Source organism: Lipotes vexillifer, unplaced genomic scaffold, assembly GCF_000442215.2.
Source record: "Lipotes vexillifer unplaced genomic scaffold, Lipotes_vexillifer_v1.1 scaffold213, whole genome shotgun sequence".
NCBI lineage: Eukaryota > Metazoa > Chordata > Mammalia > Artiodactyla > Lipotidae > Lipotes > Lipotes vexillifer.
This window is the reverse complement of record NW_006780610.1, coordinates 5,043,325-5,056,639: the sequence shown is the minus strand read 5'-3', so window position 1 is coordinate 5,056,639 and position 13,315 is coordinate 5,043,325. Positions and strand designations below refer to the sequence as shown.

Sequence of the window (13,315 nt, the reverse complement as noted above, 5' to 3'; positions counted from 1 at the left end):
CAGGAACCCTCCCCCAACCTCCAGCATTCTGAACCTGGTTCTTCATTTCTGGAGACGCAATTTCAGTTCTGCCCCGGGGAGGGCTCTTTTCAGGGTACCAGCTGCCAATTAGCACCTTTCCTAACGGACCTGGAACATCTGAGTATGGGGTTCAGGGACCCTTGCCAGAGAAGCTGAAATGCCTGGGCAGGCAGAAGGCCTGGTACCAAAAGCAACTGTGGAGATCCACCGTGCCCCGGCGCCCATCCTTCCTCATTGCCCTCCCTTCCACCCTGGCCTGGCTGATTCCTGACAACACAGCTAGAAAGAGTCCGTGTCTTTAAATAACTTCATACTTTCCTCTTTTCTTGGAAGAGCGACTCTTCAAAGAAAGCCTGCAAGCTGCAAACCAGGTGCATTCCCGCTAGGCTGCCACCATCAGAGCAGGAGCTCGCTGGCCCAGCCAGACCTCCAGGCCACCCGCCAGGAAGTCCCACTGCTCCGCATGCAGGAAGACTGGGGGGTCCTGTGATGTGGCCCCAGCAGTGCCAGCCGGGGTGGGGACGGGAGAGGTGCCACTCACCTGGAAGAGCCCGTGGTGGTGAACCACCCCATCCTGCGTGTGGAGGAGGGAGAGCAGGGAGTACTCGGTGTGCAACAGCATCTTGCCTTGCCTCTCCTCTTGGCTTTCTATTCCTTGGTCGCCCCTCTCCTCAAGTGTAAGGATCTTTAGGAAGGCAAACACACAAAAACAAAACCCCACAACCCTTACTTTTCCAAGCAGAGTGACTAGAACAGGAAGAGCAGGGTTTCACATCCTCCCACGCAACCCTGGCACACGCACACCCACACGTGCGTGGACGAAGTGAAACGGTCTTTCCCAATGTGACAGCAAAATGATATAAGCACAGACAGAGCTCCCCGGAAAGAAGTGCACTGCTCTTGTTCACAAGTGGTGCAGAAGAAGGTGGGAGGAGGGAGAAGCCGGGCTGGTAGGATGTCCCGGGGGTCCCCAGCCCCTCACGCCTGGTGCCTCACTTACCTTCAGCTGATAGAAGTCATCCGTGCCATCTTTCCTCGCCAAACACTGCACGATGCTTGGCACTGGTGAGTTGCCCAGACGGGGACCTATGGCACAGACAGCCGCTGGCTTACTTCTCAGTAGCCTGGTCTACCATGGCACCGTGGGGCACTGTGCCACTACGTGGGCTTTTGGCTGGATCTTCTCTCCTGGAGGGCACCACGTTCACATCCACTGAACTCATGGTCTCCCCTCCAAAACTGGAGCAGTATGTGTGCATCTGCCTGAGTACACCTGGCTTTTACAGGCACATTTCTCAAGAGGGGCTCTCAACACGGGGTGCATGCTGGAATCTCCGAGGAGTATGTGTTACAGCAGAGATACCAGCTGCAACCTGGGCCCTCTGAATCAGCAGCTCCAGGGTGAGGAACCTGGAAACTGTCCCTTTAACAGGTTCCCCTGGCGGTCTGATACGGCCACGTATCAGCTTTGGGGAACTTCTGTAATTTTAGAGATGTACACGGCTTGATGTCCTGTGACAGACAGCACCCTGAGCTTTCAGAGCACAAATCAGGTAATGTCACAGTGTCAATGCACTGCTAAAAAACCTTAACAGCACTCCACTGCTTTTAATATGCAATCAAAATTCCTTCTTTTGGCCTCCAAGGTCTTGCATGATTTGGTTCCTGTCCAGCTTTCAACTGATCACGTTTCCCCACCCCTCCTCACCATACTCCAGCTATGCTGGACTCTTCATTCCTGAGATGTTAAGCCCTTCCCTGCTTCTGGGCCTTTGCACCTGCTGTTCCTTCTGTCTGGAATGCTTTTCCCCTGCTTTTCACATGGCCGCTCCTTCTTATCCTTGGCTGTCAGAGCAACTGTCACTTCCTCATACAGAACCTTCCTTGTCTACACTCTCTCTAGACCCTTCTTCCTCTCACACCATCTTGTTTACTTCCTTCAAGGCCCTTACCCCTCCCCCCCACCCCCATGATGATCTCGTGTGTTGTTTACTCTCGGTTTCTTTTTCTAACTAGAATGTTAAGTTCCGTGAGGGCAGGAACTTGTCTTTTTTTTTTTTTTTTTAACCTTAATAGTCTTTATTTTTAGCTTTAGAGTGTGTCTCTCTGTGTCTCCAACCAACTGTCCTGCCCAATGCCCAGTTCTTTTTTTTGGCCGCACCCTGCAGCATGCAGGATTTTAGTTCCCCGACCAGGGATCAAACCCGCGCCCGCTGAAGTGGAAGTGTGCAGCCCCAACCACCGGACCACCAGGAAACTCCCCAGGAACTTGTCTGTCTTAATCACTGCTGCGTCCCTGACAAATAGCACAGGCCCAGCAGGTAGCAGGCTCCGTGAACTGTTTGCTGAGTGACTGGAACTGGAACTATCCTGCACTCATAAGTCCAAGATGCTGTCCCAAAGCAAAAGTCAGCAAAACTGGAAAGTAGGAGAGATGGCCCAGTCTCTGGCTGCTAGGAGAGTTGGGGTCCTCAGAGCCCAAATCACCTGCAACCCTACACACACGCAGTCTAGACTTGCTGGGCTTCGAACTTCGTGCAGAAAGGCCCCGCTGCTCCTCCAGACCACTGGGAACACCCAGTTCTACAGGATTTCGGGGCCAAATCTGTAAGAAGTTTGCAGCTGTACCAAACACTCTGTGAACTTAGTTGTGCCCTCCAAGAACGGTCAAAGAAGTGCCTTGGATGATGTACCTTGGGTTCTAAGGCAGCTTGTCTGCTTCCCGTGGGTGATGTCCTGGGGGCACACATAGGATTCTCTGGGGGGAGAGGCAGTCTCTCAGCTGACACTAATCTAAGGCTGGTGTGGCTACAACAGAAACAACAACTCTTGGTGCAGAGCGACCTTCCCCTCTCATCAACAGACTCCATTTAAAGTGGCTGAGGGCTGGTCAGGCTCCCACGCTGGGGTGTTCGAGGCGCTGCACCCTGCACGTCTGCAGGTCACACTGTGCTGCCCCGGCACCCCACTCACCCGGCCGTCAGAGGCTTACCCAGGATGAATGGTCCAGCTCTCTTTGCATTATTTCCAGAAATCCCACTTCCTAGAGCCTTCGCCCTGGCCGACGTTTCCCCAGCTCCTCTGTCTGATGCTCTCCGCTTCATTCTCAGCTCTAGACGAGACAGAAAAGAGCCTTCTCACTGAGCAAGTCAGCGAGTTTCCTTACGCTAACCCAGCCTGCGAGTCTGACTTGAGGACGCATCACACAGCTGCCGCTGCCACCTCCGCCCCCTCCCAGAGGAGCGTGGAAGGTTCTCGATAACAAAGGACCACGGCTCCTTTACTGGGGATTAATTAGGGGCTCAAGCTGGATGCACTGGCTACAGAGGTGGGCAGCTGGCCCACCTCAAAGGGGCCAGTCAAATGCAGACAGAAGGACACAGAGTTTTATGCAGGTGCCAACTGGGGTCCCCTGAGACAGACAGCTGGCCCTGGAGCGACTGTCCCCAAAGTGAGGCCTTCTCCCCAAATATCCCTTTCCCCTAAAAGAAAAGGGGACACAGGAGCCAGATTCTAGAAGACGTTAACCTCTAGACCTGGATTTAAACAAAACAAAAAGGAGTTGCTCCTTTCAGCTCTCTACAGTTCACACCTCAGGAAGGCAGTGTGCTGGAGGTGGGGGCGAGGAAAGACACGTACACAGAGGAGCTCCACACACGGAGGGCAGAGGGTCATAGGGATGCCCGGGGAAGGCCAGCTGCCCAATCCCAAGGCCTCTGGCCCAGAGTGGGTGCAGGGGCTCAGGGAAAACTTCCCTGAGGAGGTGATACTGGAGTGGGCCAGGCAACAGGCAAGGTCATTCCAGGCAGAGGGGCCTGGGTGAGCAAATGTACATAGTAAGACACGGCACGTAGGCAACAAACTCCAAGTAGTCTGTGTCACTGGAGTGTACAGGGAGTGGTGATAGGTGACCCACAGAGGGGAGCAAAGGCCAGATCTAGGGGACCTGATGCCCACGTTAGGAGTGTAGACTTTACCCTTGCACAGGGGGCTAGGGAACACTGAACCCTAAGCTTCTATAAATTTTTCTTTTTATAAAAGTAATTGGCATTTCCTGCAGAAACATTAGAAAATACAGACATGCAAAAATAAGCAAATAAGGTACCCATAATCTTAATATTCAAGCGGACTTTCCTGTGTGTCTGTTTGTGTGTGCGTGCGTGTGTGTGTGTATGCTTAGTTCTCGTTGTTACAAAAATTCAGACCACGCTATGATACCATTTCCAAGCCTCCTTTCCTCCCACCTAAAATATATTACGAGGGTGAATTTTATGGTATGTGAAACATATCTCAATAAAGCCATAAAAAAACAAAACAAAACATTATTAACGTCCTTGCACGACAATATTCTTTTGTAGCGTCACTTGAAATAGCTACAGTCTCCTTGGTAAGAATATAGCATGATTTATCAGACCACACCCCTATTCATGGACATCGAGATTCTTCCCACTTTTTATATTTTTTATTAGCAGTTATGCACACACATCTTGGCATACTTGCCTCTCTCCCTCAGGATAAACTCCAAGAAATGGAACTACAGGGTCAAATGGGGCACACATTTTTAAAGGTGTGTGACATACACTGCCAGGTTGCTCTCAGGAAGGCTGTGCCAATTTATATATTGATACCATCAGCAGTGTGGGAGAGTAAGTCCCAGAACCTGCACCAGGAATGAGTATTTTTAAAAGCTGCCGATTTGATGAGTAATAAAAAGCATATCATTGTTTAATTTCATAATTCCTTAATTATTCATGAAGTTGGACTTGTTTTACATGCTTACTAGCTGTATGTATTATTTCTTTTATGAATTTCCAGTCCACATTCTTCTTCTATTTTTTTTTACTGCTTTGTGTGTATTAGTCTTGGTGGTTTCTTAGGAGCTCTTTATATATTAAGGCTATAGCTGACATAGGATATAGTTTTTCTTAATCTTTTAACTTTTTTTAATTAAAAAAGACTAAATGTCTATGTGGTCAAATAGTCTTCTTTTCCTTTAGTTTGTTTTTGCTCTTATGCCTAGAAGGTGCCCCTACTCTGATAACAGGTACGTATTCACTAGTTAGCTTATAACTTCATATGCTGCCATTCTGGCCCTTATTCTAAACCCCAGGAGACTGACTCCATGCAGTGAACTGGAAAGTAGGAGATATGGCCTGATGCCCTTCTAGTCCAATCTACCAGGTTTGACTCCCATCAAGCCCTAATTTGTCTTCAGAGCTGTGCCACCGAGGAGCAGACCCATGATTTCATCCTGAGAGTAACTAGGATCAGGTAACTCAGTAGGCCCTGACAGTCCCCAGACAGAGCAGAAGCCATGGTTAGGCTCAGCTCTGACTTCTGCCAAAGAGGCTCATGCTGGAGGTAGATCCAGTCATTCACACAAAAGCAGGGAAGAACACAACTGTTTCTAGAAAAATCCTAAAAAGCTCAGCAGTAATGTGTCTAGAACAGTGTTTCCACTCTTTGCCTGGCTAACTTCTACGCATCCTTCTCAATGTGAATGTCACTTCCTCAGAGAAGCCTTCTTGACATTCCCACCACCAACGGGTCATAGTCTCACTCGGTATCCTGTAATTTTCATTCATAGCACTTTCCATATTTTGTGATTATGTATTTATTTGTGTGCTCATATGCTTAATGTCCTTTCCCCACTACTAGACTAAAAATCCCTCAGAACTAGAAAAAAGGGAAAAAAATTACATAAAACCATTACCCCCAGTGCCTGGCCCAGCAGATACTCTCTGAATGGCTGGACGCCTTCCCTCCAGTTGCTGATGGTTCCTATTGGGTCAGCAGCCCTGTGCTGCAGCCGCCCTGCCCTGGTAGATGGGTTGAGTTCATTACCATTCTGGCGCTGTTCTCTGCCTTCCCTGGAGTGCTAAGACTCCTCTCTCTTCCCGGTTCCTAGGAGAGCACCACGTGGTGTCACCGTACCTGTGTAGACACTGCCTAGGTGCCCACGCACAGGCATGGTCTAGACAGCAGTTTGCCGGGAGCAGCTGCAGCACAGACAGTGAGTGGGCTCAGCCTGACCCCACCCACCCCACTAAGGATTCAACTCAAGCAAATGGCATGGGAGCTGCTCCAAAATGTAGGCAGACAGAAGGATGAGAGCAGATGGGCAGGGAGAGGGAAAAGACGCTGGCAGGCGAAGTGGCAGCAAGGCTGTTTCCCTTCCTGAACATCCCTTCACGCCGCCAGAGCTGGTGAAGGCGATGCAAGCAGTGTGAGGAGGCAGGTCTGGGCAACTGGAAGCTGCTGCGGGCTCGCGGGTGGGATGAGCAAAGACAAGCCCCTCCTGTCCCCCCAAATCATCCTGATGTGTCCCCCTCCAGAGACACACCTTCAAATGGCCCACAGATGCTCCCACAGGGAGGCCGCTCTGAGGGATCCTGGCTTCCCAGTGAGATCTGTGATGTGGAAGCTCTGGCTACCCTGGTTTCAGAAGGGCTTGGGGCCAGGCCCCTCCAGAGATGCTGGTCCTCAGGCTGGGGTGAAGGGCCCTGGCCCAGCCTGGCTAAGGGGGAGCCATCTGCCTAGTGTCTCCTGGGCCCACAGCTCAGCTTGCCAGGAACTCAGCAGGCCTGGTTTAGAAGTCTCTGGAACTTTAAATCTGTCTACTATTCCACGTGCTGTCCTCCCAGGTCAACGCCAGTTTCTTTAGAACCTGGATTCAACAGGAAGCTCAGTGAGGCAACAGTGGGTGTGAGGGGTGAGGGCAGGAGGGAGGCATCCCCGCCTGCAGGCTGCGCTCCTCCACCCCGAAAGCGGGAGACTCCCTTTGCTTGGCCCAACCTGGGGAGCAAGTTGTGGGCCTCTGCTCTGTGTCTGCCATCACAGCATGCCCAGAGGAGGGGATGCCGGCCCTACCCTGTCAGTTTGCTGTTAAGGTCATCCTGCCCAAAGCGGCTGGGCGATGTGAGCCCAGCTCTCCCAGAAGGAAACGAAGGCTGGGCCATCAGCACCACATAAGGCTCGAAGGCCCATCGTGCCCAGTCCAGTGCTGTAGTGTGACAGGGTACAGGACAGTTGGGCAGGGCAGAGCCAGGCAGGGCACCCTATAGCAGGGCATGGTTCAATACGGTAGACATACCACCAACCCCCAAAGGAGGCGGGCTGCAAAGAGAGAGCGTACTGAGGTGTTCCCGGCTCAGTCTGAAAGCCTGGCTGTAGCCTGACTGAAGGCTGTCTGAAGCCTGGTCAAGGCAAGGAGGGGCCCACTACTCGCACCCAGAAGCATGCCCACAGGCCTCCAAGCAGGAGGAGACGCGCGGGCCCAGGCGGCGGATACTCACAAGCGCAGAGCCAGCGTAAGCCCCCAGCCCCCAAACACGAGGGGCAGCATGGGGCCTGCACACGCGCGCAGAGAGTTCTGCACTCACTCTCGCTGCAGGCCTCTTGCTGCAACCTCGGGGTTCCTGGAGAGATGGGTGACCTTGCAAACCGAACAAGTGCAGGCAGGGTGCAAGGGCGGTGCCCGCAAGGAGCAAGCAGCAGACCCTGGCCTGGTGTGCTACTTTTGTGTATGTGTGTGATGACACCACAGCTGGTAGCCACGATTTGTCAGCAGCTTCTAATGGCTGCTAGGAGCCTAAGGACTTGTCTACACTGCAGGGTCAGGCTGAGCCGATGGTGTCAGGATTCAAGCTGTCCCTGTCAGCAGTCCCTATCCCCACCCCCATGTTTCCTGGCTCTGTGAAAACAAAACAAGTAAAAAGGTCCTGAGCTGTGTAGGCCTCCGTCTTCTGGACTTTATCTCTGGTAGTGCCTACCGAAGGCAGGGACCTCGCCCCTCCGTCCAGCCCACCCGGCACGTGGAAATGAGCACAGATGCTCCCACCCATCCCTGGCCTCAGTCCTATCGGCCACGCATGAGTTAAGGGTCTGTGTGGCCAGACCCGCACTAGGCCCCAGGAGGGAGGTAGAAAGGTGTCTCTGTCCACAGGACACTCAGGCAGCAGAACAATGCGGTCAGAGCAATGCATCTCGGTCTTTCCCATGCCACAGTACAGACAGAAACATCTGTACAGCACTTGGGGGTGAAAGGCCTGGGGACACCAGCTGTCCTCTGCTTAGCCCAGTCACTCCTGGGCTAAAGGGATCACCATCTTGACCTACATAACCCATACTGGCTGGGAAGCTCGGAGTCAGAGCAAGGGCTCTGGAGTAAGCCAAACCTGGTTGCAAGCCCAGCACCATACCATCACTTAACAATGATGAGATCTCAGACGAGATACTTATTCTGTACCTACACAACCCAGAGTACAGCATCCACCTTACAAGGCTGGCCTAAGGGTTAAGTGAGATAACCCATGCAGAAGAGTTAGCAAGAGTACGTACTGGCATATCATAAGCATTTGATAAATTGTGCTTTCATCAGCCTAAACACAGTAGCTTTGAATTTTTCTTCCTGCCCAAGGAGAAAGGGATAGTTAGGCACTGACTTGGGGTGGGGCGCAGAAGAAGACGGTAACCAGACTGAAGGCTTAAGAGACCTTGAACCTGCCATCTGCCTGCTGGCCTGAGACTACAGGCGGGGTGGGGGTGGGGGTGGGGGTGGGTGGCCTGATGGCCAGCCTGAGTAACATGTTCAACTGGGTGTGGGGAGGACAGGAGGCCTGGGGGTTGGCTGAGCTGCTGAGGAGGAAGAGGGGTGCTGGGCAGAATTGTACCAGGTATAATTCTGTAGTGGAGGGCAGAGTACAGTTGTTTTGCGGGTCAAGGGGAGGGCCTGTTCTTTCAGGCAGAGGCACACAGCATCTCATCCTCTTGTTCTGTTCACTGGTTTATGGGGGAGCAGAGGCTGGGGCACCAGCTGGCAATTATCAACTCAAGGCGCAGTAAGGGACGGTCCAGGATGATGGGGCCATACCAAATGGGTCCTTCATCGTGATCAAGTTGGGGGGCAGCGAGGAGTCTGCAACTAAGACCTAGGGCCTCTAGTCCAGGATCTCTTGCAGAGGATTGTGGGAGGGGGACAGAGCACACATACTGGGCTGTAAAACTTCTACTATCAAAGGATGCAACTCTGGGTATGTGCATTTGTCAAAATGACTGAACTGTTAAAGGACCTGTGAAATTCACCATGTGTAAATATACCTCAATTAAAAAAAACAAAACAAAACAAGCTGCAACCTTAACCAAATAATCAAAGTTATATCACTAATCACAGAACAAACTGACATCATGTTACTCCTGATATGATGCAACCTCATTTAAGTTATTTATTTGTTTTTTGCCAAAAATGCGTAACCTCAATCTGATCATGAGACAAACTAAACTGAGGGACATTCAACAGAACAGGCCTGTGTGCTTCAAAAACATCAATGTCAGACAGTTAAAGAAAGGCTGAAGAACTAGTCTCACTTAAAGGAGATTGAAGACGGGACGAGTAAATGAAATGAGTGATCCTGGGAGGAAGGTTATACCGAACACGACCGGACAACTGGCAGAATCTGAATATGGACTGTTTATTAGATAATACGATGCTAAATTTCCTGAATTTGAAAACTGCATTGTGGTTATACAGGAGAATGTCCTTGTTCTTAGGTGACAGATGCTAGAGTGCTTAGAGGTGAAGGGCCATGATGTTTGCAATTTACTCTCAGGTGCCCGGAGACAGAAGAGAAAGTGCAACCTGCTGGAACAGCTCCCAAGACCTTGGAGGAATCTGTTGTCCGGATTTACAGGTTCAAAGGGATTTCTTGTGGGTACACAGCTCACAGTGGCAAAATCTGGAATCTCACACTTGTTGGGCGGAGCCAGCCTGGCGCGAACAGGAGTTCAGTTTTGAACGCCCCCCTTTCTCCAGGCCGAACACTGCGCTAAAGGAATGGGGGGAAAAAGAAATGAGGTCTCTGTGCAATCTCCAGGTCTGCCACCTGGTGGCGTCTTTCTATAGCGCATCTTCTTCCCAGGGTTTCTCTCTGCACGCGCTGCAAGATGGTGGGGCACTGCTCTTCACCAGGCTGGTCAGGAAGGATGCAGGAGCAACTCCATCAGAAGACCCCCACCTCAGCTGCCTGTGGAACTGGGGCTGGGCAAACAGATGCCAGCAGGCTACTCTTTCTCCTCTGCTCGGGGACCTGAGCCTGCAGTATCTCCATCTGTCTCTGCTGTGGGGGTCCTCCATTGCTCCCTGTGGTCTTTAAGAAGAAACCCAAACTCCTCAGTGAGCCTGGCCAGACCTGGGCTACCTATCCAGCTTCACTGCCCTTATATGCCCCATAAATCCAGCCACACTAAATGACTCACAGTTCCCTGAGTGTGCCATAAACACGCTTGCCCTGACCTCCCCTCCCTGGTTGGCTGGTCCTCCCTCAGTCCTCACCGGTGTCACCTTCTGCAGCAGGTCCTTTTCTCCTCTGGCTCCCAGAGCACATTCTGTCCACTCCTACCGTGCCGTAGCCATTGTCTGACTCCCCTGTCCCCACCACTCTCCAGGCTGAGCAACCCCAGTTCATCTCCGCTTCCCTGCGCCCACCCAGTGCCTGGCAAACTGCTGAATGAGAAAACAGAGAGTGTAGAACTGTCTGTTCTGCACCCAGAAGGCACTAACGCCCACATTGGGGCAGGGGACAGAGAGGACCGAACGAGAAGCCAGGCGCTGGATCGGGACCCAGAAGAAAGTATGGATGGTCCACCAGCCTGTGACAGGAACCAGACTCCAAGACCAGAGAGACAGGGGGTCACAGCTATAGGTAACTGGGCTGCAGTGGTGCTGGGAATAGTCTGTCCAGGAAAAGTCCCAGGTCAGAAATGCCTGGATGCCCGGGGCGGGGCGGTTCTGGGCTGATAGCCAGGGGTTGTGCTTAGACCGTGTTGGCTGCCGGCGGGCAACCTCCCCGAGGAATGAAACCCATTCGCAGCATGCCTGCAGCCTCGGACCAACCCCTCACTGGCGAAGGGACAGACCAGCCCCCTTTCTGCTGAGTCCAGCAAAAAAATCTGCTTTTCTGCAGCAAAGTGTGGGAGTGTGGGAGTGACAGCCTGGCCTGCCCCTCACACCAGAGACAGGTCCTCTGGGCCACTCTAGGTTTGTAGTGTGAAGGTCCTTCTGCTGGTCAGAAAAATTCCTACCACTCGTTTCCCTCAGACCTTCTGGCCCAGCTAAGCATTTAGCCGACTACACCTGGAAAGAAACAATGGGACTGGAGGTGTGAAATCTCAACACACGATGCAGCCAAGACGATCTGTGGTGCCGCAGAGGCTGGGTTACTGAGACCCCCTCCCACCAGACCACAAGGCAGTGTCCCCCACCCCTCCCTGACCCAAGCACTCGGGGAGCCACCCTCACTGCACCTCAATGCTCACATGTATGTGCTGCTACTAGTGGCCCAGTTTCCCCACAGGCTTGCTCTTCATCCACAAAGTCAACCCAGGGAACCAAGAGAAATTCGCAGCCCATGGAACCAGGTGTTTCAAACCATGGACCAGTTACCCAAATGCCAGCTGGGAGTGCAAGATGGATTCTGGGGTCAGGTAGGCCTGGGTTCAAACTTCAGCTTCCATCACTCACTAGCTTTATGACCCTGAACTAGTCACCTACCCTCTGTGAGAGTCATTTACTCTCCGTGGGCCTCAGTTTCATCATCTGTAAAAGAGGGGTGTCTCGAGGTCTCTGCTGGATGAAAGGTGAGCGTTCCCCACTCCTTGCTGAGGTAACCTCCCTGGTGACAAGTCTCTCCAGGTGCATACCTTTTAAACTAGCATTTGATGGACACCTACTGCTTGCCAGGAACCGTTCATTCTTAGTGTTTCCTAGATTTTCTGTAATTCTCACAACTTTATAAAGTAAAGATTTCCCCCCTTTTTTGGTTTGCTGACAAACCAAAGCCTAGAGGCCCTAGCCCAGCTGACTGGGCCAGAAGGGGCTGCCTGTGGCCTGTTCTCTTCTACTCCTGCTGGTTGGCTAGAAGGCGGCTCTGTTTAAGGGCTTTTCCTTTGAGTTTGAATGACAGCCATCCCTAAAGCGGGCATCAACCCTCTCCCTGGGAGCCTAAAGGCCACAAGCAATCTCCCTAGGAACCCACTGGAAGCCATATGCTTCCATGCTCAGGATGGATGCTGGGGGGATGGGGAGGTGGATTAGTAAACCCTCAGCTTTAGCCAGGACTCCCCGATGACAAAGATTCATGCACGTGCTGTCATCTCCACTGTTCCAAAACAGAGTGATGATTTTGTTCATTTTAAAATGCAGGATATGTATAGCTCCAATCTGTCAGGAATACATACCATCACATCCTTCTCTAAACGCTTGCCTTGTGGGTGACAGGTGGACTGGCTGCTACTAACCGGAGCTCCTCTCTTGCCCGGCATGAACCTCACCCCTGGAAGGCTGCTGTGCTGGGTGTGTGGGAGAGTACCTGCAGCGCCAGAGAGGAAGTGACTCAGCCCAGTGGGAAGTGGGAGGGGCGGCCAGACTGAGGGCCCAGTGGCCAGCCTGCTCCCCCTCAGCACATCCGCACCAGACCCATCTAGAGCTCGGAGGTCCAACTCTAGTCTCCTCCAGAAGGCAAGATTCACACACAAGGAGATTTTACATAATCAGTGATGTCCCTCTTCACCCCCTGCCCTGAGCAAAAGCCCCAGTGGGCTCCTCCGTGGCCTCCATGAAGGCTGAGGGGAAAGCCGGGCAGGGGAGTGGGCCTGAAGGCCCCGGGCTGGGAGGATGTATCCCGGAGTGATCCTGGGAGAAGAGGCTCCAGGGCTGTGCACACAGAGGTGGACCTGGAGGCCCCTCTGGGGAAAAGATAAACAGAGTAAGAAACCAGTCCCTGGGACGGGGTAAAGGGCTTCAGCAGCAGCTTTTCTGAGAGCCAGCAGAGAGAATCCGGGGCAGCACCGCCAGCTCTGCCACTAGCTCACCCCTCCCAAGGGCCTCCGGAAGCAGCTGATGTGACAACAAATAATCCGTCACTGTGTGTGGGTGTTGGAAGAGGAAGGGACAGACTTAATAGCTCTTTCTCAGGCTGTGCTGCCCTGGTGTCTCCTATTTAGAGAAGTAGCCAGGGGAAGCGGCCAATACCCTGGGTGGGAGGCCGTCCCGGTGGTCCCTCAGCTCTGTGGGGGGGCCTTCTGCCATGTGCAGTGATGGGAGAATGAGTCACTGACAGCCCTCCCCTGTCATGCCAGCCTGCCCTGCAACAAAGGGGACCCCTCCTCAGCTCAAACCATCAGTTATTGCTCTGTTATTGCTTTTTTTTTTTTTTTTTTTTTTTTCTTTATTGGAGTATAATTGCTTTACAATGGTGTGTTAGTTTCTGCTGTGTAACAAAGTGAATCAGCTATACAC

The 13,315-nt window shown here is 52.4% G+C and overlaps 1 protein-coding gene across 2 annotated transcripts in view; it reads right to left on the bottom strand.

The window, feature by feature from the left end:
* Positions 1 to 13,315, bottom strand: part of STK40 (serine/threonine kinase 40) — a 36,395-nt gene that overhangs the window by 14,409 nt on the left and 8,671 nt on the right. Inside the window, exons 2-4 of one of the 2 annotated variants that reach the window (XM_007453816.1) lie at positions 3,014 to 3,133; positions 1,022 to 1,107; positions 563 to 706 (exon numbers count right to left, since the gene is read on the bottom strand). In XM_007453816.1, coding sequence (XP_007453878.1) covers positions 563 to 706; positions 1,022 to 1,107; positions 3,014 to 3,125 — 342 coding nt within the window. In that variant the 5' untranslated portion in view covers positions 3,126 to 3,133. Of the gene's footprint in view, positions 1 to 562; positions 707 to 1,021; positions 1,126 to 3,013; positions 3,134 to 13,315 lie in introns of those variants that run through there. The other variant, XM_007453817.1, reaches the window with a different exon arrangement.